Source organism: Phalacrocorax aristotelis, chromosome 1 (genome assembly GCF_949628215.1).
Source record: "Phalacrocorax aristotelis chromosome 1, bGulAri2.1, whole genome shotgun sequence".
In the NCBI taxonomy this organism is placed as follows: domain Eukaryota; kingdom Metazoa; phylum Chordata; class Aves; order Suliformes; family Phalacrocoracidae; genus Phalacrocorax; species Phalacrocorax aristotelis.
The window spans coordinates 126,671,849-126,696,999 of record NC_134276.1 but is presented as its reverse complement, the minus strand read 5'-3'; the positions used below and the strand labels follow the sequence as shown (position 1 = coordinate 126,696,999).

At 51.8% G+C, this 25,151-nt stretch overlaps 1 protein-coding gene across 7 annotated transcripts in view; it reads right to left on the bottom strand.

The window, feature by feature from the left end:
• BOC (BOC cell adhesion associated, oncogene regulated) overlaps positions 1-25,151 on the bottom strand; it is a 56,735-nt gene that overhangs the window by 8,385 nt on the left and 23,199 nt on the right. For 2 of the 7 annotated variants that reach the window (XM_075106230.1, XM_075106263.1), the window contains 8 exons: positions 16,236-16,409; positions 15,580-15,858; positions 7,092-7,238; positions 6,362-6,505; positions 5,658-5,951; positions 4,547-4,819; positions 3,461-3,852; positions 848-1,010 (listed from right to left, as the gene is read on the bottom strand). In XM_075106230.1, coding sequence (XP_074962331.1) covers positions 848-1,010; positions 3,461-3,852; positions 4,547-4,819; positions 5,658-5,951; positions 6,362-6,505; positions 7,092-7,238; positions 15,580-15,858; positions 16,236-16,320 — 1,777 coding nt within the window. In that variant the 5' untranslated portion in view covers positions 16,321-16,409. Of the gene's footprint in view, positions 1-847; positions 1,011-3,460; positions 3,853-4,546; positions 4,820-5,657; positions 5,952-6,361; positions 6,506-7,091; positions 7,239-15,579; positions 15,859-16,235; positions 16,410-20,078; positions 20,154-25,151 lie in introns of those variants that run through there. The other 5 variants (XM_075106221.1, XM_075106243.1, XM_075106225.1 and 2 more) reach the window with 5 other exon arrangements.

The following is a 25,151-nucleotide window of genomic DNA, read 5'->3' as shown; positions in this document are numbered from 1 at the left end:
TTTACGGTGACAAGCAAAGAAAATATTCCCAGCCACAATGCCAAGTTAAGTACTCTCTGGACTCAAATGGCCCTAGGGGTTCAAAGCACTTAACCTGCAGGCAGGAACTAAAGCTAAAGAGGCAGGTTTGTTAAACTGTTAATAGGTCCCCCTCGTATTTAATTTTCTAAGACTTTTAATTGGTGTTCTTGCAATGTTGCTAGATTTCTGCCTGAGAAGGCATTAATTAGCACAAGATGGGGGCGTGAAGGAAGATGTGAGCAAGTCCAGCACCATGGGGAAGGTCGCTGCTACAAAGGGAATGCCATTCCCCACACCTGCTGGGGACAAGAAAAGCAGCCAGGGGACAGGGGGACTTAGTGCAGACATTTGGAACATCCTTTTAGTGACAAAGACAGCTCAGCACCAAGCAGACTGGATGGGAAGGCTTGGAGTTTCCTGTAGTGCAGGACAAGCTTTTAAGGACAGATTACACAAACACCCGTCACGAACAACCCCCACAGGCTGATCCTGCCTCCAGGCAGAGGATGGATTAAATGACCTTTTGACATCCCCACCAGACCTATTTTCTACGGTTCTGCAGGTGTCCAACTGAGACACCGAGGGAGGAAGGGACTTACTCCAAGCAGGCAGAGAGGAAGACCTGATTTTCCCCATCCCATTTCAATCCCACCCTCCACTTTCCCTTCTGACAGTCGCCCAAAGCTGAAGGCAGATGGGTTTCCAGAGCAGAAACAGCCCCTTTGTCCTAAGGCTGGTGCCTGTACCTCGGGGCTGGGGCAGGACACCTCTAAGGGACCCTCCCCTAACTCAGAGCAAAACACCCAGGGAAAGGTTTGATCTTTACCAGTCCGGAAGGTCACCATGGCCGTCTGTCCCTCGCCGGCACAGTTGTGAGCAGCCATCTCCACCTCGTAGAGGCTCCCAGGGTCCAGCCTGGTGAGGGTCAGCCGGTGCTGTGAGGCTGGAACATCCCTTACTGCCCAGCTGTCTGAGGCGTTGGTGACCTGCTGAGAGACCAACACAGGCATTGCAAAGCTGGGGGAGGCTGGGCTTCTTGCCTGCACTGAGCTCAGAAACTTTCATTAAAGGCTGTGTATCGACCAGGGCTACCTTCCTGGCCCAGACGCCAGTTCTCTGCCTGCAAAGGAGGAAGTTGTTTCCAGCCTGATTTTCCAAAGCTGAAGAATTCAGGTATAAGCAGGACAAGTCACCAACTACCAGGATGTTTTCTTGACCCCAGAGGTTCACTCAGCCCCATTTTGTCCACTGGTCCCTTCTGATACCACTGCCTCTCAACGCATGTAAACCTCTGGAGCAGGCGTGCCCACAAAAGGCAGCATTAGCCAGAGGCTCGAGCTGCTTTAGGAGCCAAATCTCTCTTTCAACCCAGCTGCTGAACTGCTCATTTAGACGCTGGGTATTTCCATGGGATGAGGTACCAGAACACCACTTTGGTCAACTGGACCTAAATCATTTGAGTAACGCCTTTTTATCCAGTTTTATCCAGCCTCATGGCTGGCACTTTCTGGCTGAAATGAGGGACCGTAATGTTTGAGCACAGGTTTCCGCAGGGAAGAGACTGTATATGGCCATGGCCCCCAGACAGGCCTGGAAACAGAGTTTTTTGCTGATGCCCTGATGACCCAGGCAGAGGGGAAGGGAAGGTAGGACCTTCCTCCTTCTCCCCAGCTGCAAGGATAATATTTTTGCAGGCAAATATGCAGGACACTGAAGTGACCCGGTGCCGAAAGGACCCCTAGCAATGCAGGCAATGCAACAAAACGGAAATGCCAGGACTCTGCTGTATCATTCATCTTCTCCAAGCGTTTGACACTGACTGATTAATGCCTGCCTCATTTTATTTTTATTCTCGAGCCCGCAGAGTTGTGAGGCAAGGGAGCGGAACCCTAAAGACTGCTAATATCCAGGAAAGAAAAAAGAGGAATTCTTAAGAAACAAAGATAATGGCCGTGTGGCATCTGATTGCTTACAGGCTGCTGAGTTTTTAGGGGCAGTGTAAGAGCAGGGAAAAAGAGACATCCGTGAATGTTTTCCAGAGGAGAAGCAGACCCTTGCCCAGTACAAATGTAAGCCTCCTGTCAGTAGGTTTTACTTTCCTTATAACCATCTTTCACACAAAGAGCCTTTTCTTTTGTTGCTGAATTGATTCCTTCCCTCTCCGCACACATGCTTTTCCAGTCAGAGATGTCAGACCCAGATCATTATATAACTTGATCCTAAGGATCTCTGATAGAAAGAGACTCTTTCTAAACAAGTTTAAGGGTTATTGGGACTAATTCCTTTCCACACAATCCTTAAGCATCCCAAGAAAGTCTCCAGCTGAGAATTTGGACTACCCTGAAAACATATTACTGCAAACTGCAGTGACCCACGGTGACCTCCACTGCCCTACAGCCCCTTCCAGGTGAAGTGCTGAAAAACAAATAAAATATGGACAAACTCCAGCCTGCAAGTTAAGATTGCATGCAGACTTGGTAGTTACATGATACACCATTGGGGGACAAATCTCTTCTTGGCAGACCACCAGAGCCAATAGTCTGGTGAGGCTTTTGGGTTTAAGCTTGCCCTATTGTGTTCTAGTGTTGGCTTCTTCTACCTTTGTTTCAAAGGACTCTTTAAAGAGATGGTTAGCTGAAACCCTCAGCTTAAGTTTTGTTTAGAAAGAAACCAAGGATGTGTAGGGATTATAACAGCCTCCTATTACAGCACATTTTTACAAAATCAGACAATTTCAGGTAAATAGATACATATATTCACATATAACTGAAAATGGTGTCTTGCAGTGGCTGGGAATCCAGAACATGCCAGGTCTGGAATGTACTCAAATCCCAGAGTAAAACCTGCCTCTCTACTTCAACTCCCTGCTTACCTAAAGGAAATACAAGCAGCAAGGAGATAAACTCAAGCCCCTTTTTTCCCCACTTATCCCCAGCAAAATGGGAAGAGATGCTCTACACCTCAAAAGCAGAATTTTTACCTCAACAATGCTTCACTATTTAGAGAAACTGCCGGGCTACAGCTCTGCCTGTGCTCTGCTTGTGGTGTTGAGAATCAGGAGCCCTTGGGCTCAAGAAGGGCTTGGCAGTGCACTGTGTGCTCCCACTGTGCCACCAGCCAAGAGGCATGCTCAAGAGGGCACTGCCTTTCAGCTTCCAGAATAAAACCAGTGGTTGAGGACCTTCCCAGCAGGTTCAGCACAGCTATGGCAGCTTTCTGCTGGCTCCTCACAGTCACTGACTGTGGGTGCTTCAGTGCTGCTGAGCAGGGCAGGACCATGCAGCAGAGAGAGGCTGCTGCTCTGGGTCCTGCAGCCCAAGCCTTTCAAGGCAGAGGTGCAGCCTGTACTCATCACACCTCAACAGGCTGAGGCTGCAGCTGAGGAGGACCCACCAACCAGCGCCACCAGTGAGCGATGGGTGCCCCTGCCCCAACGCACCTGCTCACGAGGTGTGAAAACGTGCAGTGAGGCCACCAGCCCGCCTGTGGAACGGCGCAGAGGAAAGATGGGAGCAGGGCGAGACAGCGATACCTTGCGATGCTTCACCACATAATAGAGGATGGGGGTTCTGCTGTCAGGCCGGGGTCTCCACACCAGATCATAGCTGTCCGTCTTGGATGTCCGGGGAGAACTGAGGATGATGGGGGCCTCGGCTGGAGACACCAGCTCCCTGTTGTCTTCACACTGTGGAGATGCTGCCAATGGGGTTGTCTCAGGCTTTGGCAGTCCAGCTTTATCCAGGGACAGCTTTAAGGCACTGTCCCTGGGAGGTGGTGTGGGAGGCTGAGCTGAGCCCAGCTGGGCACCTCGCCCAGGGTGGAGTGTAGCTCCTGAAAGGCAAGATGTTGAGGCAGGGTAAATGCCCATCCCAGTCTGTAGTGAAGGCAGAGCTATGAGCCTCCTGAACCACTCAGAAGACTGGCACTATACAGCAAAGGTACCTTAGAGGTATCAGATCCCAGGCAGTGTTCCCCGCTGTGCCACTCAAAAAGGTGTTGGCAACCATCTCTCCTTCTGCTATAAACCTAACACACCTCACTGGGGCCTCTCTGAGAACAGGCCTCGGGCACATGGGGCTTCCTCCCTCTCTGGAGGCCCTCTTACCCTGGACAAGTTCAGCAATGTCCAAGGAATCAGGTGGTACCTCTCTTACCCCAGGTGAATTCCCCACATCAGTGTTTATGCTCTTGCTCAGTGCGAGCTCAGAGGCAGAGCTGAGTAAGCCATGGGGTAAGGCACTACAGCCAGACCTCTGATGCCTCTCATGTAGAGAAAGTTCAAGTATACATGCATGGCACTGCACTTAGAAGCAAAACCGCTACCATCTGTTCTTACAGGGAGATATGGAGATCCCAGTCATAAAAGCACTCAAAGTGTAGGGTAAAAGTGAGGGAGGGAAGAGCAAGGCAGCTCAAACACAGGCAGGAGGGTTACACACCAACTTGCTTCTCCTGCTCCCCTGCTCTTTCCCTGTGTGTTAGGCTCTGGGATTGAACAGTCATAAGCTTGGCAAAGGAGACTTACCCGGCCGGGCTGTCCTCAGCTGCACCATGGCTTGCGCACTGCCGACCTCGTTTTCCGCCATGCACTGGTATATGCCATCATCCTCGGGCCCCACACTGACCAGCCGCAGTGCCCTGCGGGAGAGCCGGAGCCGGTGGCTGGCAGAGAGGGGCACAGCGTTGCGCAGCCACATGACGGAGGGCTGGGGGTTCCCTCGCACCTCGCAGGTGAACTTGGCGCTCTGGCCCCAGGGAATGATTTGCTGGGACAGCTCCATGGTGACCTCTGGGGGCTCTGTGCAGGGAAAAAACATGGCTGCTGAGTGCCACTTGGCAGGGAGCATGGCAAGGTCATGGCTTTGCACTTTCCTTTCTAGCAGGGATGAGGGCAGAGTGATGGATCCTTATCCCACCCCACCCCCAAGTCCCACTCCCTTTGTGGGGGCCCACAGGGGTCCGCTTCATTGTGCCTCCCCTTCAGCATCCACATGAACCACAAGGAGAGGTGACCCAAGGCCATCTGCCCCTCTCAACAGACAGCAGCAACCTACAAGTCCCATTTTTCTGAGCTGAAATGCTACTTCACAAAGATTGTGCTTGTTCCAGAACAACACCGGCACCTGGATGACATGCCATCCAACAAAACATAGGCTTAGCCTCCCTAATGCTTGTGAGAAGGGGAAGGATCATAGTAGAAATACCTAAGATGTAGTATCCCTTGTATTTCCCACCCCATAGAGAGCTTCCCTACAGAACAGAGCAAAAAGCAAGTCACTCTGATGTCTTTCCTATGCCAAAGTCAAATAGTCAAATACATGTAAGAAGCAGCCAGTCCTCCACTAGTGAGTGGAGAGTTAGATCAAACCCAGTGCCACAAATGACAAGAGAAGAGCTTCTGCAGGGAAAGGGAGGACCGATCATCTCCAGCTCATACCAGGAGCCAGGAAGGAGGAACTACCATCCTCAGGGAAGAATTCATCCCATCTCCTACAAAGTAGAACCACAAGCAGGGGTTCGCCTTATGTTGTGGTTTGTCCAGGGAGAGGAAGAGTACAGCAGCACTAGTATTTTCCTCTGAAAGCAGTGGAGAAAGTCCAAGCCCTTCCTGAAACAAGGGCTACAGCAGCGCTCACCAAACACTTGCACGTTGTAGAAGATGAATGCGGCTCCGGCCTCTCCAACCCCGTTGTCAGCTGTGCAGCTGTAGGTCCCCGAGTCCTCCTCACTCGTGGGGTCAATCAGGAGGTTGCTGAGCAGGAAGCGTGTCTTGTTGTACGCGGAGACGCTGGAGCCGTCTTTGGCCCAGGTGACCCGTGGTGGGGGAATCCCACTGGCTACACACTCCAGAATGAGGCTTTGGCCCTTGGTGACGATGATGGTCTGAGCTTCAGGAGGGTAGATTATCCGGGCTGCTTCTGCTGTGGAGCCTAGTGAGAAGAGGAGGAGGAAGGCGGTGGGTGGGAAGGAAAGTGGCTGGTGGGAAAGCAACCTGTGCAGAGTGCAGGTAGGGGTAATGGTAGGCCTAGTGCTGCTCCCCTGCGCTGTGGTAGATAAACGGCAAGTTGGGCCAAGAGGGACATTCCTTCAGGGATGCCAAAGGGCTAAAGGCCTTTGATCCCCCATCACCAAGAACCAATCCTGAGAAGGTATGACAATCCCAGGGTTGCACACGCACACCCTGGGAGCAGACCCTGGGGACATCTGCTGCTGGAAAGGAGTTTTCCCAGCAACTGATAATGTCTGTTCACATGGAAAACTCCCAGCAATAGCACTGGTATGTGCGTCCAGGGCTGGAAGTGCTATGGAGATGATGTGCAGTGAAGGGAGAGCGGCTTACGTCTCACACGGAGCCTCTCACTGGAGACCGAGGTTTTCACCTCCTGCGTCACGGGGTTATAGGCAGCACATTTATAAGTCCCCTCATCCTCTTGGCTGGCATTGACTATCTGAAGGTTCCCAGATGGCATGATAAGGTAGTTGTCTGTAGGGAGAGAAGAGGAGGTAGCATATGATTATAAGACATGCCCCCCCTCTAGAAAAAATGCGGTGCCCTGGAAAAAAGGTGGACAAGTGGGAAGGGAAAAAACAACACAATAACACTGACAGCACTGAAATGACCCCTTTTGGTTCAAATATCAGGGGAGCAATGACACCATGGTGGGAGGAACAGAGCCTTAGGTGAAGCTAGCTTGTCATAGGTACAGGCAGCAGATGGAGTGAATCTGCAGAATTCAGATCTGAATTCAAAAAAATTCCCCAAATTCAAAAGTCGCCTTTATCCAGGCTGGGTTAAAGGTTGGTATGGAGATGCCTGATGAAGAGTGACGTGGTGCATCACCTAGTTCTACTTTCTTTCCTCTTCCACAGCTGGTGTTACACATGGCTCTCTAGTGCCAGACAGCAGAGACAGTAGGGAGACCTGGCAGAGACCCTAAACTAATCTGTGCTCAGACCAGTGGCAAAGGGACAAGAAGGAGGCAGCAAGCAGAGAAAGCCACTGCTAGTAGGGAAGGATAAAACAGGGTGCTGGGAGGGGACCCAGTGGGACAGACCTCTGTGGCACTCACCTCGGGAGGCCTCTAGCCACTCCTGCTTCACACTGTAGCGGACCTGAGCCTTGGGGTGACTTTCGGGCAGGTCACAGGCAATTACGGCTGTGTTCCCTTCATCCACCTCGATCACATGCTGGCCATCGAACTTGAAATCTTTGAGATCTGCAGAGAGAGCAAAGGACAGGGCATCTCAGTGGCTGGCTCAGCATTCCAGTATCAGCTCATCCCCTCTGTATGGACCCAGGACTGTTTAACTGGGATGCTAGCAGAGGACCATTCCGTCCCCAGCAGCTAGGGAAACTGGCTTGGTTTCAGAGCTTTATTTAATTACTCCTCCTCCTTCCTACAAAATAGATAACTTAAAACACAGCTTCTGGAGAAACCGCCTGCACCACGGCTGAGAAACTGGGCGTGAAAAATCCTGGCCTAAGAGTAAAAAATGAGCCAACTTATTGCAGCATGGAAGGGCAGCCAAAAATGGTCCTTCTGCTGCCTGCCGTTTCAAACATGGCTGCCTTCCTGCTACCGAGAAGCTGACTGTGTAGTCATAACTCAGGGAGCCCAGCCTGCTTCAAGAGTGCACAGATGTCGGTTGACACAGTGGGAGAAGGTGTGTGAAAGATGGATGCTCCCAGAGCTGCCCTGAGCTCCTCCAGTGCCTGAGCAATCAGCGTCTCTGCTCTGGCCACTCTCACTCCCATCAAATATCTCACAGCTGAAGGCTGGTTAACCACGAGGCTTTGTGTGTACCCAAGCAGCACCCACGCCCCAGTTAAAAGAACAGGGAGTTGCAAGGAAAAGCAGCTCCTCCTCTACGTGGCACAGCTGCCCCCCGCCCTAAAACAGCCGTGAAAACACCCCATCCCAGCATGTGTCCCCCTGTGAGGCTGTGACAGGGGTTGCTCGCTGGTGGGGCTGATGCAGGCAGCAGGAGCAGAAGCACAGGGGCAGGGGCAGCCCTTGACTTTGTTTTCTTTTCCCTGTTTTTCAAAGCAGGAGCAGAGGACTGCGGTGGAAACCCCACAGATCTGGCAGGGCAGGGAGCATGCCAGCCTGGCCTCGCCTAGCTTCCCAGAGCTGAAACTGGTACCCTCTCTCCCTGGGCACAATGGCAAATCTTTCTGGGGTGCTGCAAGCCCGAAGTTTGTCTTGGTCAGCCTGTGTCAGGAGGGAGAGGGTTCTGTGCCAGGAAAAAGGTCCCATGCATGCATTTTTATGGTGCCATGCACCAGCCCAGGCGACCAGTACTGACAACGGCACATCCCACAGCTGGCAACAAGTCACGTTGTCACATAAAGGCTCAAGCAGGCACATCCTCCCCAGGACCCAGCACTAACACGTGTCTCCCGAGTGGCATGCCGCTAAATCCGGACGAGACCCCCCTCCCTTTCCAAAACTCCACACTAAGGCAGCGCAGCACATCCCTCACCACGGCATGGTGCGGCCACACACTGTCAGCAGCTCCCTTGCCCCTCAAAACCCATCCTGGGATGTGGCACTCATGACCTCGGGCAGTTTGGAGAGCCGGGGGGAAGCAGGAGGGCTGGCGGCGGGCAGACGGCAGGCAGCCTCCCTTGGCAGCCCCAGCCAGCAGAAAAATGTGTTTTTGTTCTCTGGGAAATGCAGCAGCTCTCCAAGAGCAAAAGACAACTCTGGCTCCAAGCTTCTCCCACCCACAGTCATGGAAAAGTGACATGAAATTTCTCAAGCAGACTTTCTGATTAAAGCAAGATCCTTTATGGAGTTTAAATAAAAACCAGCTCTCTTGGCAAGGCGGTGAGAAAGCCTCCCCGAGCGTGGCGCGGAGGGGCTGCCGGGCGGCTGCCGGGGGAGCCAGTGTTCCCGGGCCCAGATCTGAGGGAAGGGGAGGAGGTTGAAAAGAAAAGGGGAGGTTTTGCAATGTCATAAAAATGATTTGCAGCGAACATGCTTAATACTTCTGGAATTTCTTGGCATCGTTCAATTAAAAAAAATAATAATAAAAAGAAGGAATATGGGTGAACTTCAGAAATGTGATTAATCCTTTAAGACAAGCTGAGGAGGGGAGCCATGTTTCCACTGGGTATTAAAGCCAGATGAAGGTTAACTCTTAACTTGTGAAAAGCTGGCAGCACCTCGTGTTCCTCCAACAATGAAAGTTACTGCTGGGGAGGGGAAGGGTGCTGGATATTTTCTCCTCTTTGCTTTTTATATTTGATCGAGGAATAAAATAGAAGGAGCCACAGAAATGGAAGGAGGTAGAGAAGAGGCAAGAGCCCAATTTCTGCCTGCCCACATCATGCGTATTTCTCCGGTCAACAAAATGTAAACGAGCATCGGGAAAATTAACGTGCGCCTTGGTGGTCTGGATTCATTACAGCCAAATTAAGATTTCAGAGCCAAGGCACAGGCTGCAGCAATGCTGGCAGGGATCTGCACACACACGCGTGCATGCACGCACAGACCCTGAAGAGGAGAAGGGTCCCAGGAGCCTGGGGATCCATCTTGGAGATGGAAAATTATGTCCCTGTGCTGGGGGACCCCTGGCATGACCTTGGGCTAGGCTGATATGGGGGTCCCTCATGTGCAGACCCTGGATGGCAGCTCAGCCCACTGCCTCACAGCTGTGAGTGCTGCAGCCCCACGGGGGAGCGGGACCACTGGCTCTTCCTGCTTTCCCCTCCCAGCCCGGTTGCCAGGGATGAGGGGCAAAGATGAAAATGAACGGTGAAAGGATGGAGGAAAGAGATCCTGGGGTGGCTGGGGGAGCGAGAACTGGGTGCTGCTGGAGGAGTGGAGCAAAACTGGCAGGGAAGAGGGGAAAGACATCAGGTGGGCACTGGGACAAACTATTTTCCAATACGCAAGTGTACAAGCTTCCTGCCAAACTACTCCCCTAAATTCCTGCTCCCCCACAGTGAACAAGACCGTTTTATTTGCCAGTGGATTTTGGCCACAGGCAGTCTCAACCGCCCCGCTCCCTGCTGGTACAGGCGCATACAGCCATCCATTAATGCCAATGGGTTGGCTGGAGCTGGCAAGGGGTGGTTGGGGGCACTGCCAGCCCTGTGGTGGGGGCAACCCTTGTGTGTGGGACAAGCTCCCCCCTTCACACACCCCTTTGCACTTAGCCCCAGCATGGCAAAATGGAGGCTGCTGTGCTGAGCTAGGACACATAGTTTTGTCCTGGGGGCTTCAAATGAGGCCCCCCTCTGAAATGTGGGGAGCCACGCATGCCTCCCCCCACCAGGCAGTGCAGGGAGGGATGGAGCAGAGGGTCAGTGCTGGGGAGGATGCAGCATTCACCCCTTCAGCTGCCCGGCCAGCAGCAGCTGTGCCCCGCATCTAACATACAATTTGCACCTTGGGTTTAACTCCTGCCGCAGCTGGGAGAAACCACATCCCCTCTGCCCTGGCTGGGTTTTTCTTTTCATATGGCAGCGCCCAATGTGCCAGCCCAAGTCCTTGTCCTTAAAAGACATGCTTGATCACAGGGAAGCAGCAAGTCCTCATCCACCAGCCACCGGCCGGGAGGTGCTGCGGACTGACAGGGAGAGCACTGCCAATCCCAGCTGTGCTGGGACAGCAGGGCTTATTTCCCCACCCCCCTTTTTTTTTCTTTTTTTGTTTAGAAGAGAGTGCAACCAAAGGCCGTTGCTTGTGTCCATCTGCACCCCGCTCTAAGGCGCGATGGGGTGAGCTGGGGCACAGGGAGGGTCAGCCCTGCGGCTAGCTGCACTGCTGTCATCGGGGAGGAAAACCAGCTGAATCCCAGGGCCAGGGGCCAAGAAACAAGGCAGCTGAGATGGACTGGATTAAATGAATGGAAGACCATAAATAACTTTGGAGAAGAAGCAGTAGTAAATAAAACGCCAGCTCTCAAGGTGAAAGTCCTCCCTGCTGTAGGGAAGAGTGAGGGAGGGAAGGGAGTGACCCTGAGAAGGGTAATGGGCAGGGATGGGGGTCCACCAGCCTGGGGGCAAGCATCTTTCACTAATCTCCCCTCAGCTGTCAGGGCAGCCTGGGGTAACAGCTGTTGCTTCCAGTCTGGTCAGCACTGCAGGATCTTGGGCACCGGTGTTGTCACCACCAGCCCCTCCCTGCTTTGCTGGGACAGGTGCAGTGCCCCGGCCTCCTGCCTGCTCACGCACCCCAAGCGCATCCCCCCACTGTGCCCCAGCCCCACCCCCCCACATCGCTCCAGGCCTGTTGCACAGCCCTTGTGCCACAGCTCCACCAGCTCAAGAAACACCACCTGTGTTTTTCTTCTCTCTCCTCCTCACACCACCTCTGCCCCCAGGGCCAGAGCCCCCCGTGCCTGCTCAGCAAATGCTTTTCCAACACGCAGCCGCCCCCTTCCCTCCCTCCTGCCATCGCCTCTGGGGAGCCGTCAGAGGAGAGGCCCAGACTGAGGAAAATGAATGGGGCTGTCTTCAGAAAGCAGCTGCAAATTCCTGGGGGATGCCCAGCCCGACCCGGCGCAGGGTCACTGCCCACGAGTGCAGCGTGCTGAGGCCTGGCTTCCCCCATGTGCTGTCGCAAAGCCAAGGGCTGCCCTCGCTGGTGGTGCCGATGGAGGGCCACAGGACAATGAGCCTCCCTTGTCCCAGAGTCCCTGGGACGCAGGCACCCTGCACTCCTCTCATCCCTGGCTGTGGGGGATACGCTGGAACAGGTGGAGTCCCTCTGCTGCACTCCTCATCTAGTTTTTTTGTTGTTGTTTTTAAATGACACATCCATCCAGGTCAGGCTTGCTCTTATGCTCACTGTACTGATCCACACACGCAGCTGAATGCTGGAAGTTGCACAGCTTTTGTCACCTCTACTTGCCAGCTTTGCTCCAGCCCTGCACTTCAGCTGCCCCGTGAGCGCCACTAAGGGCTCTCAACTTTCCGAGCCTTTTGCTATTGCAGGACCAGCCCACAGTGCCATGTTCCTGTCCCTGCTAGATTTATCCGGCCCCACCAGAGCCCACTGCAGCCACACCTTTTTCATATAGCACCTCCACCAAGGTGAGGGGCTGCAGCAGGTCTTCTGGCATGACGGCAAATGCGCCACCAGCAAGTGGGCAAATACCTTTCTCTTTCTTGCAGCTCTCAGCCATATGAGTGCTTAGGACCTGGCTTGGAAAACCAGGAATACCTCTGCCCCATTCATTCAAGGTGTCCTGGACTCCAGCCCATCACTGCTGGGCTGAAGGGCTGCCTTGGGGGCCATGCGTGGCTGATCATGTGCAACACCAGACCAGCAGTGATCAGCAGGTATCTACCTGCACTGATGTGCCATGGGCTGCCAAGCCAGAGTTTGAGATCGTGGAGCACCAGGTTGGCTCTAACTAGACTCAAAAGTGCCCAAGTAGTGCCTGAAGTGTTGCTCCTTTAGTTGCTTTAACAAATCTTCCCCTTTCTGCAAACCACTCCTCTGCTGAAGGAATTAAATGCTAGTTTCAACCAGCCCTCTGAGACAGAGAGAGCAGAGATGGACTCAGCGTTGCTGTGCCACAGACAGGAGAAGCAGGTAGGTATCGGTCCCAAGGCTACACTGTGGCTGCCAGCATGGCAGCAATGGTTATCTGTTTGCTGACTGTCAGCAAAGCACAAGGAGGCCCTGAGGGTCCGGGCATGCACAGCATGAAGCACTGGGAAGGTGTTTCCTCCAAAGGAGGAGGAGAGAAAGGAGTGAAAATAGCCTAAAAGCTGGCCAGATGATGTTACCTACACCCCTTGAAACCTAGCAAGATGCCTTCCAATGACTCTAGGTCCTTTTCCAAAACAATAGGTTTATTATTGAACCTTGAAAGTATTTTTACATATACCCCCCTTGCTTTCATTCATGTTCTAGTTTCACTCTCCCCCTAGCCCCCCAAAATAATTTTTGGATGGGGCTAAGACTTTCAGAGGGTTTTCTTCCAGCTCAGTTGGTGATCTGGAAGAGATGTAACAACTGCAATGCCAACCTGCCAGGGGCTTCTCTCTCCACCCCCAGGACCCTGGTCCCCCCTGAACCAGTCTAGAGCAAGGCCCTGTAGAGGAGGTCTGGAGCAGGAACGAGAGCCCATGGCACATCTGCTACCATAGGTTTCAAACTGAGTCCCACCACAAATCTGTGCCCTCTGTTATTTCAGACCATTTCAAAGCCACAGTTGCAAGCAGCCTCCAGCTCATGAACATGAAACTCATTTGAACCCCTCTAGAAGGCTACACCTTCAGCCCCAAGTCTTTCCTGTGTTGCCCTCTGTCTCTCTTCACTGGTTGACTGCCAAGACTTCCTGACCTGGGGGCTCTCTATTGCCTGAGGCTGTCTGGGTGCATGGATCATGGCCTCTGCCGTCCCCAGCTCCCCTCGAGGACAAGGAACCCATGCAGCACAGCACAGAGGTGCTCCACGATGGCTCAGTTGTTTGTTCATCCAATGTCTGGCTCCAGTTTTGTGGGCTCCACTAAATGGTGCTTCTGACCTCCCCTCAGCAGTAGTGCCTTTGCCACGGCAGGGACCACAGCATTGGGCAAGTCTCCCTTTTTGGGACCCCCATCCCCAGTTGCAATCCGGTAGCTGAAGGTGATTTGGCTCCTGGAGAGGGCTGACGACTACACAGTTGTGGCATTGATTTGTTCTGAGGCACATAGAGGGACATTCTGGTGCTCTAGGACCTGTCTCCCATCTACCACTTATGCTAGACCAAAGCAGACAGATAGGTCAAACAGCAACGCTTTGTCCCAGGAGGCAGAGCTGGTGGTGGTGGGTTGGGGTGAGAGGAAAAATAAAAAAAGAAGAAACCGAGCAGGCTGAGGAGCTATGCACAGCCTGCTCTCCTAAATGCAAACCATGCCTTTGGTAATCCCATCCACCTCTCCCCTCCTCTCCTTCCCTCTATCAGGCCACCAGTGCACACAGCCCCCTTTCTGCTCTGGAATGTGTTCTCCGAAACTTAATCTCGGCACGGGGCTCAGGCCAAATCCCCTGACAGATTCGGCCCCGTGACAACCCCCTCCCACCCTGCTTCAGAGCTCAGCAACTCTCCCCTTGCTTTCCCTCACCTCCTCCTCCCACCCAGCCTGGCCTAAACATTTCATTCCTGATTAATGTATCAGTGACAAGCCAATAGCTCTTGGCTTTAAAGCAAAGCCAGCCCCCACTTTGCACAAACATCTTCATTTCTTCATTTTCTTAAGACTTAGCCCCAAACTCCCCCTTGCTGGGAAGATGAAGCCCTTTCCACGCCTGGGGGCTGTCACTGCCAGGGGATGGCGGTCTCCTCTGCACGCACTTGTTCCATCAAAAACTGCATGGGTCTCTGAGAAGGTCAAACTCTCCATTGCCTAAACAAGGGTGGTCCACACAGAGTCCCCCGTCTCCAAGCAGGCGTGGGCTGCACATTCTCAGATGCATCCAAATACTGCACTTTCTCACATTTGAGCATAACATCTGGCCAAAACCAGGCACCCGTAAGAGAAGTTCCCTGCTGTAAGACACTGCCTCCCATGCACACATCTCCTTGGTCTGTCGCCAATGCCAGAGGGCAGCAGTGAGGAGCACATAAGCTCAGAGGTAGGAGAAAAGTCCCTCGCTTAGAGCTGTGGCTCAGAAACAAGATGACTCTTTGCTGCCATGCCACTGCAACCTTGTAGGAAGAGGACAAAGCCCTGGAAAGGGGAAGCACACCCTCCCGGGATCAACAGCAGCGGTAATGAATACAGCCTCCTGCCCCTTAAAGACAAAAACCTTGTTATGAGTGCTTTTAGATACTCTGCTTTCCTGTATCTGCCTCCTGACGACGTCTGCGCCTGCCTTACCAAATGAGGAAAGTGCAGCCTCTGCCTTCACCATCTCCCTGCAACTATTCTCCCACCATCCTCCTCCCACACCTTGCCTTTTGGCGAGGGATCTTCCCAATCGTGCACAGAGGGCCACCAGCCACTTAACACGGGTGCTCAGGAGCACCTCCTCATCACAACCAGATCAGCCTTTCTTTACTGTGAGGATGGGGGCTGGTACTTTGGTTATAATGAACCCAGGGGCAACACAAAAAAAGTGCAGGACCCACCACAGCATGAGCAGGGCAAAGGACTTCGCCTTCTGTGGGTCAGAGAGGCAGCAAAACTTAGCACACTGAGCTGGCACTGGAAACAGCCTCACAGCAGCCTAGACAGCAGTTCAGCCACCAGCACCAGCAGGTACTTTTTGGTAACCTCAGTCAAGAAGTCAGCAACCAGATGGGGCAACATGACAGCCAGGAAACCGACCATGCACGCAAACCGCATCGCTCCAGTATTTCCTGCTCTTTGTGGTCTTGCAAAAACTGTCACTGCAGGACAGCTCTGCAGCCTACCATGCAGGAGGACTGCTTGGGTCATGGCTGGGCCACATCATGACAGCCAGTCCATGGTCAAAAATGATACAAAGTGGCCTAAGCCAAGGGAACACTCCCTTGATGCCAGCATGAACAAATGTGGATAAGACTTTCAAGATGCATGAGCGATGGGCCGAGCAATGCAGGGAGTGGGAGAGGACTGAAGTTACTCACTAGCTAATGTGACCACTGCGGGGACACTGGCAATGACTCCTTCAGGTACACGAGCAATGCACTGATATCGCCCCACGGTGTGGTTGTTGAGAGCCGTGATGAAGAGTTTCACTCGCTCAATGTGGATACCCAACACCTCGTCTGATCCAGCCAGCTCCTTCCCGTTCAGTCTCCAGGTGAGGTTCACCCTGGGGGGGTCCACCACACACCCCAGGCTGACTGGGCCCCCGAGCTTTTGGACAATGGAGGCAGGCTGCACTGTGACCTGGAGAGATTCACCTGCACAGAGGGGAAAAATTGGGAATAAGAAAGCTCTGTGAGACTCTGCAAAAGAAAGGACAGAGGAAAAAATCTACAGTGCCGGTACATTTTACATTCCCCATTGCTTGTGCTGCACCTTCTCCTTAGCTCCCCACACGCCCACCCTGGTGCTTTAAGATGCACACCAGCCTTCTTAGCACCACTAAACAGAAATGTCCAACTCCAACTATATACTCTCTCCTCTGGAGGAGTGTTTGAACCTAGACCTTTAGTCAAGACTATTGAGGAAGCAGCAGAGAGAGGAAAACACTTTGTGCTTGAGGCATAGCTATGCTAACCAGCATCAAGGCAAAACATAAACAAAATGGAACAAATGGGTAGGAACAGAAACTCACTCAGTCTGGCAAGGCAGCTAGCGGCTGCAAGGATGAGGCAAGGGATGGAGGACATGGGTCTCTTCTTTCCACGTGTCATTGCCATCCCATGCAGTGTGTCCTGGGGCAGAGGTGCCCAGGGAAGGGTCCCATAAGCTGCCTCAGGGGATGCAGTGGAGGTGCGACAGCGGAATCCTGCGGATGACAAGAGACACGATGGATGAAACCCTCAGACTTCCCTCTGCTTTCTAGCCCTGCCTGGCTTCTCTACCAACATCCCGAAACTCCCAGGGATTCACCAAGCCAGTGGCCTAAGCAGGCTACAGACACTGATGACACTTCTCCAGCCTCTTCCCAAGCGTGATTGTGAGTCTCCCAAGACAGCCCATCCTCAGCCCTCTGTACAAAACTACATGTGTGCACACAGACACATACTCACTCCCCTTCCCCGTTTCAGATTTGGCGCAGTGGACGCTTATACTGTGCCAGTAATGCACACCAGGCAATTTTCAGGAGCAAAACACAAACATTTTGTGTCACTGGAGATATTTGCCAAGTGTTGCTGCCACTTCTTTTCCATGTCTGGAATATATTCTAGCTGAACACAAAAGTAAATTAGTAGGTACAAGTCCCGAGCTATATGCAGACAGAGGTGATTCCACAGTTTCAGAGTCTCTTCCTGAGACACTGGCCATGTCGCTACTGGGCATACCTATGTTTCAAACCAGGTGGGACCCCTTAGGAGATGTAAAGGTTTCTCAGGACATTTCTGCAAGGAATTATTCTGAAGTGGAGAGGACACTTTTTCAGGAGGAAAGAAATGGCCAGTTCTAAATTTGTTTAAATTCAGTGTAGTGAGCTGAGGGTGGATTATGCTAATTAGGCATAATATACCTTTATTCTAAACTAAGAGACCCAATCTATGGAAAGATTTCAGATTAATTGTTCTGCCTGAAACACACTGCCTATTTTGAGTAGAGCTACCCTGTCTGGACAAACCACCAGGTTCATATTCAAAAGCATCAACAATCACCAAAAAACGTGAAGCCCAAGGCCACCTGTCACAACCCAGATTGCTGTGAAGAGCTTGTCATGAACGAACACTAAAGCAGACAAGCCAGGTCAGGAGGATTAAAGATCTAAGTGGCTGCACCAAGAGACACCTTGGATGTCAGGCTGAATTCAGCTTCGACCAAGGGAAAAGGGCTGAAGTCAAGGAGAGACTTCCCTCTATGGACACTGTAACACAGCTATAGGATTTTAAGCTCCCTCCAGCTAGAGCACTAAGATGACCTGTGAGTCTCAAAGGCATTTCAGAATTGTTCCTGTGGCATGTCTACGTTGGCAGCAGAGAAGCCCAAGACCAAACCAGCCATGGCAGCCAGCCCAAACAACAGTTATATTGCCTGCTCCCCCTGCAGATACACAACGAGCCCATTAGCCACAACCACCATCCTCAAGAACACCTGGACTCTGCAGAGCAGCATTTCCTACTTCCACCATGGTCACTGATTAAGCCATCACCTGTTTGAGCATGTCCTTTCCATAACCATCTCAGTCAAAAAGAGGGTACAAGTCACCAAGTGTAACCTCCTGAAGTAACGACTGCCACAGACTCCCCTGAGATGTCTGGTGAGTCATTCAAGGCAAGGGTGACTACTAGCTAGCAAGGAACCACAGCATCTGGGGTAATCTCACCAAGCCACTACCAAATGACTTTGCTTAGCCTCTGTTGACAGCAAAGGTGCAAGAGTGCAGCACAGGGTCAATGTCCATGGCTGGCTGTGCTGAGGTCCACACCGCAACAGCAAGAATCCAGCCAGCTAGCTTGTATGCGTCTCTGCAAATTGGGCTGTCCTGCTGACAGCCTCACAAGCTGTCCCCTTTCTGCACCCCTGCCGCGACCCAGAGCACACAGGGGAGACTCATGGAGACGTTTATATGAAGTTGAGAATAGATAAGAGAAAGAAAAGCCACCTCTGAGCTGGTGATTTCAAAAGGAAGCAATGCCAAGTAAAGTCACCTGCAGCTGGAGCTTTGCAAATGCCACAAGAAGCATATGCATTTTTCAGGCTGATGTGAGCTTACTCAGGTGTGCCCAGCAGGCTCAAGGCAAGGCAGTTCTTTCCTGGAGTCACATAGCCATGGCTAGCACGGCCACGAGGTCAAAGTAACAAGCCCTGCTGATGAGGCAGGGTAAATTAGGTCAAGCTCAGCATGGCCCAACATGGCTTCCAGGCAGCCAGGAGCATGGGCAGAGCTCAGCCATCAGACCTCAGGCTAGGCATACCCTGAGGGCACCCAGAAAGATCAGCTAGACTCATACCCCAGCTATTGCAGCTCACAGCCCCATTACATGTGAAAACCCTCTGTGGGTAACCTCCAATGCCAAAGTGACAAGACAGCAGCTTCCCTCCCACACACCTCATCCTTCCTGGTATCACTCACTTCCTCCATGGGGAGAAGAGAGTCTCAATGATTTGTCTTTGAAGAGTTTCCCCCATCAACCAGCACATACTCTTGTACGAGATCCTTTAGCTATTGACTTAGAGATGACCTGAGTTACTCAAGTTCATTTCTACATGTAAGACAGCCATCAAAGCACCATTTGTTATGCTGCAGCCATCTTGGGCAAACCGCCACTGACCACGGCCGTAAAAGCGCCTGAGGTCTGTCTGCACCAGAACATGCACTGTTGACACCACTGATGTGCCACTAATTACACTTATCTGGAAAAGACTTCGAGTTAGTTTAGGCTTAAATAATGGGTTAGGTTTGTACCTCGTACCATCAGGATTGCTGGGGATAGAAAGCCTTCCACCAATGTAGAAGAAAGGTTTCAGGGTAGGACTTAACATATTGTTCCTCAGTGCTGGAAGCCTACAGAGCAAAACTGACTCATTCCCCCTATCTGGATGGGTTTGGCAGTAGGATGGAAAAATATTGGATGGAAAAGAGTTGCTCCTTGGAGCCCATGCTGGGGGAGGGGGTAGGCAAAGACATTCCTAACCAGACCTCCCTGCAGCTTTGCGTCGCATGGAGCCTCTGGCCAGAAGGGCAAAGCCAAAGGCGCAGTAACGTGTAATGGACCCTTCGTGAGCTAGGACCACCCAGGCACATCGATGCAATGATTAAACTGGCTGACTCCAGGTCTGTAAAAAGATGAAGGGCAATAGGTGGGGACAAAAAAGGGGAGATAAAATTTGGCCGCAGCACTGGGCAGATTGGACAGCGTTGAGCAGAGACTGAGGAGAGAAGGTGTGTTGCAACAAGTGTATGGTACCTCCCCAAACCTCCAGGCAGAATATGAGCTCTAAATAGGGACATGTGGCCATTTCTTTCACAGCTGAGTGAAGTACAAAAAGTAAATGGCCAGCATAAAAATAATGAGGAAAATGAATGAAAACATCAATTCCAAAAGAACTATTAGGATCCAGGGCCAGATTTCGAAATTCTCAGCTTCCACAATTGAAGCCAGATTTTCAAAAGCATTCAGTTCTTGACATGCTGAGCTCTCCTGAATAGGCAACCAACTTATTCCGATGCCTAAATGGGAGCTGACCTCTTTTGAAAATGCTGCCCTTAAGCAGCCTGCAGTAGTGCAAAACAAGGAACTTTATTAATCAGGCAGCTTTCGATCTGCCCAGCATTCCTACAAGCACTGCCAGAGCAGGCTGCAGTGAGAGACGTGGCAGAGGTGGGGAGCAGAGGAGGGCCCAGGTGCTCTGGTTGCCTTCCCAGAGGCGGCAGCCCTGGGCAGGGGGCTGTGCCAGGAGCCGCAGGGCTGCTGTGCTGGGAGCTGCAGGTCTGCTGCTGTGACAGCATCCTGCTCTGCTTCCTCCTCTCTCTAAGGCAGGTACGTACCCTGTGAGATATCCCTTGTTGCAGACACTTCTGCAGCCACTGACACTGCCAGCCTCAACAGCTCCTGTTTAATTGCTATTTGGGAAAGGAAAGAGTTAAAGTCACTTAAAGAGCTTTGAGGAGGGAGGGAAAACAAAAATTATTTGTTTATTTATTTTTAATTCTTTCCTGCCAGGTTAAAATAACAATTTCCTGTCAGCAGAGGGAAGGCTCTAAGTCCCTCTCAGACAGCCCAGTAAATCAAAGGAGGGGCCATTAGGAGAACAAAATTAATGAGAGCTTCATCAGATATGGGGGGGGTGGGGGGGTGTAAAATCTGTCGGCTTGGCTTCCCGCCACACACCTAAGCCCACCGAGGCCCCTGTGCGTAGCCCCAGCTGTGCAGCAATGATGGAGGGCACTGCAAAGGGAGAGGAGCAAGAAAGAAAAACCAGAGGTGAAGATATAAAAGAGAAGAAAGGCACGCGCGTGTGCGGGTGTGTGATAAAGCTGGAAAGGAAAAAGGGATCTGAATTAAGCGCAGGCAGCAGGAGAGGTGTTTGCTGATTAGAAACTGAAGGTTTTACTGAGGAAATGCTGCCCACAGCCCCAAGCACCCTCCTGCTTAACGAGGGCCAGCCAAGCAGCCCTTGTTACTGCCATGTTGTCTGTGATTTACAAGGCTCCCAAATAGGAACCAGCCTCTGCTCCAGCTCCGGGGCAGCAACCCCGCAACGCACACGCCAGCTCTGCGAGCAGGCGGGGGAGCAGAAAATGCAGAGGCAGACTGGGAGGTGGGGAAAAATTGCTCATGCACACGAGGGGGTTTGGGGTTCAGGCAGGTGGCCGGACCCCAAGCCCCTCTTTGTGCAGGGGAGAAATGGCGGGAAGGGGAAGAGACTGCTTTGCACTAAGGCAAAGGCTGCAGCAGCTCAGGTCCGGCTACCAGCTGGGGACACCCTGGGTGACTCTGGAAAATTCACTGCAGCTGGTCTCCGTTTCCCACAGGTCAGGCAGGGACAGTGATACTCCCAGTTGTCTGTTTTATACATTGCAACTTAGGCTCTTCAGAAACAGCATCGTCTTACACAGTACAGCATGCCAATTTTACTTGTAATCATTAGTTTTTAATACAAGACAGCATTTTTTTTTTGTTGTTCCATAGAGCTTAAAGCACTGAAAAAGGAAAAGTAAAAGAGAAAAAGCCACAGTACCCTTTTGCTTTACAAATGAAGGAACCTGAGGGCTAGAAGAGAAAGCCAACCTGGCCCAAGATTATACAGTAAAGCAGTGGCAGGGCTGGAAATTAAAAGCTCTCTGACTGGGACCTCCACCCCATCAGGCAAGTTGTTCTCGGATCTCAAGTCTTTCGCACCCCATCTGAAAAAAGCCACCATACAACTGTATAATCCACCAGCTGAAAAAAATACTGTCAAAGTGAAACATCTAAGCCAGTCAGCTGCAAAATCCCCCATGATTCCTGGGCATGGAGAGCAATCTGGGCACCCTTGACTGTTTCTCAGGAAACCATCAAATGGTAACATCCCAGAGGGAAAAATTAACCTCTACCGACCCCCATCCCCACTGCAAAGTATTAATATCACACCATTAAGTTATACTCACTCTCTCTGAAAGGGTTTGGAAAAGGAGAGGTTTGCAGGAGGAGAGATGCTCCCCCTCCCACATAACATCCCAGTGGGGATGGGGGTGTGGGTGCCATAGGGAGAAGCAGGATTCCAAATGGCAAGTGAGTGGTGTCAGGAGTGGGCAGAGGGAGGCAGCATCCAACTTTACACCACCATGTTTAAAGTCAAGGAGGTAGCACAGTGTATGTGCAAACAGGGATAAAAGCTTGCCTGCTTCCCTCTGTAGCACTGAAAGGGCCTCACTTCAGAGTACGTTAGCTCTGTTAACATCGCCCTTGATTAACCGTGTGAGGAGTTGCCCCCCACTCCTTTTTTAAAATGATTAGGCAAAAAAAGACTCTCTTACTATCTACTTGTGAGCTTGGCAAGTCCATCAAGAAGCCACAACAGAGAAAGCCTGGGATAAATTCATACTCATAGTTGGAAGAAGGAAAATATCCAGAGGAAAAGCTGGCATAGTACCACCACCATGCAGATGAGTGAGTTCGCCTGTAAACTACAAATTGTGCTTGGGCACTGGGTGACCCAAAAAAGAACCACAGATTTTCTCCAAGCAAGTCCTGAGCAATTCAGCAGTGATAGACATGTCTCTAAAAAAAGGAAAATAAACCCGCAGGTAAACCAGATTCTTTTTCTGGAACAGAACTGCTCATGCAAACCAAACCAGAAAGGAACCAAACAAAACATGCAGTGATCTTTGTGACTTTTTTGTCATTTTCCTCAAGGTGAAGCTACTGCCCTCGGCAGCTCCTTTCCACAGCAGCCTGCAGTATCACCAGGGAGGGGACTGGGTGTGCTGGCTTTGAATTAGCAACAGGATGCAAAGCCTTCCCATTGCCTGTCTGACTTTGCTTGCACCCCTGAAGACCCAATGCCTGCGGTTTCTGTCACCTATCCATCCGACAGACCTTCTGAAGTGAGCGCCATTTTCCAGCAGGCATTGATCACGCTGACTTTGCTTAGCCCCAGTGAGCCTCTTCACACTGGCATTTCATCAGCCAGAGAGTGTGAGGCCGCTTGAAGAACAAAATGCCACCATTCTGCTGGCCATGGGCTCCCCAGCATCACTGCAGCGGTGGCACCACAGTGAGTGCGGCTTGCCTCGGGTGACGCCTGTGGCATGGTGGTCCCAGGATGGCTGGACCCACCAGCCTGAGACAGCCCTGCTGCAAGCGGGCAGGGATGCAAGGATGGCCTTGCCCCATGGAATACACCTCCCTTTTTCCGCAGCTACCAGAGGAGCCCTGTGCTAAAATAGAGTACGCACATGGGCTTTCGCTGCTCTTTGGCGTGCCCCGAAAGCAGCTCCAGCCCTTGAAAAGACAAGGCTAAAGCGTAAGAAAGAAAGAAAAAAAACCCACATCCTTTCTTCAATATCATGCTCCCTCCATGCCCTAGACACTTAATTTCCCTCCTTCCCCCCCGGCTTCCCCCTCCATTCTGAGTAAATTCAATTTGACAACCCTGCTAATTGGATAAACGCTGCTCCCTACGCTCCTTTAAGGCTGCCCGCTTTTCTCTCCTTGTTTTTGGAGGGCGATTGTGGCTGTTCTTTAACATGAATTCCATCTGCTTTATTTCTCCTCTGCCCATTCAAGACCCCTGCTGAATATGTATGAGGGGTTGTGGCTCCCCCCCATCGCTTTCTCCTCCATCCCACCTCCCTCCCTCTTCACCCCCCCCACCCCCCCCACCCCCCAATACCTCTCCCTGCCCTCTCCCATTGCCCGGGACAATAACCCCCCAAATGCCCCCTTCTCCCACCCCGGCCCTTTTTGCTTTAGATAAACACAGGCAGTGTCAAGTGTGAGGAGGGGGGGGAAAGGATGGGGTTCAACTGCCAGTCAAGCCTCAGGCTCTCAATGAAGCCCGGAGGCCTACCCTAATCTGCTGCATGCTTGCCATATGGGAGCTGTGTTGCCCTGGGAAACACTAACAGGCAGAACGGAGCTTAATAGAGTCCATATTCATTGTAATGCAGTGAAATGGCTCGAGGGACTATTGCCCCTTGGGTCTGTTTTCATTCTTCTGTTCCCCCTCTTTCTTTTCTTTCTCTCTCTTTTTTTTTTTTTTTAATAAATTTTTTTCCTCCCCTCCTTCTCCCCCCTCCTTTTTTTTTTTTTTTTTTTTTCTTCTTTCTTCCTTTCAAAAGGACCAAGTCCCTGGAGAGCTCTAATCTGGAGAGGCTGGGGGCTCCCCGAAGGGCCGGCCAGCCGGCGGGGCAGGAGTGGGAAGGGGGAAGGGAGAGGGTGGAGGTGGTTAGGGAGGCAAAGGAGAGGTGGAGGGCAAGAGGAAAGCAGCAACTAATAAGCATGCAGCCGGCCAGCTGTCAAGATGTTGACAATGCTGCTTCGGGTGCAAAAAGCCCGGCAGCCAGTACTGGCATGGAGGCTGGCGCAGGGTCCTCCCGGGGAAGCGCTTGCCTCCCCTAAGTGCCTCCATCCTTGTCTACCGAACACGGCACAAGTAACAAAAAAGAAAAAAAAAAAAAAAAGAAAGGCGCAGATGGAGCGTGCTGCACAGCCTCTTCAGAAACAAAGTGCACCTAGGAAACAGATGTTGTTGCTGCAACAAGCCCAGGGCTGCTGGCTGCTCTCTGGCTCCCAAGCATGCAAGCAGTGAAAGCGGCCCCGCAGCAGTCGCCGGGGCTGCCGCTGTGGCCAGGACAGGATGCCTCTCTGGTCAAAACCTTTCAGTCCAACTTCAGTCCCAACATGGAATAGATGCCATAGCTTTATACCAAATTTTTCTCTACCTTTCCCATCCTTGTCATCTTTGATCCACCTGTAGAATCTCCAGCCTCCCACCTAACATCCTAATTCAAAGAGATGAGGATTCCCAAAGCCAGTGCACATCTGCAGTGCTTACCAAAGGGTCCAGGTCATGCACCTGGGGTGGGGTTTGAACATCAAATGTCAGGGAATCAGCAGAATTGCTGGTATCAAGGTCCTGCGAGACCCAATGTGTAAGTGTACACAGGGCTGCAGCTCAACCTAGTCTCATGCCAAAGTTGGTGTTGGAAGAAAGGGTCAGAATCCCTTCAGAAAACCACATCAGTGTAGCCACACACTTGTGGTGATCAGTTACTCTGGAGTGCTTTCTGTATGCCCCACGCCTGCTACAAACTCAGCTCACAGTGCAGCAGGGAAGTCTGACTTATCTGAGGCTTCTCAATGGGACAAGATTGCATCTTCGTGGTGAGAAACACTGCAGAGGAGGCAGCAGGAAAGGGGTCATCCACTGACACAAGTGTGATGTGAAAACACACCTTCAGTCTTGGAAGCAGGGGATTTACTGCACCGTATTACTTGCCTGAAGCATCCTATCTCTTGCCATATGACAATACCCACTTTTTCATTCACATCACAACTAAAACCAGAGATCAGTGTCAATGCAGTCAGAGCTGCAGACAGATTCCCTATTAAACAGAGTGAAACCATCCCATGTA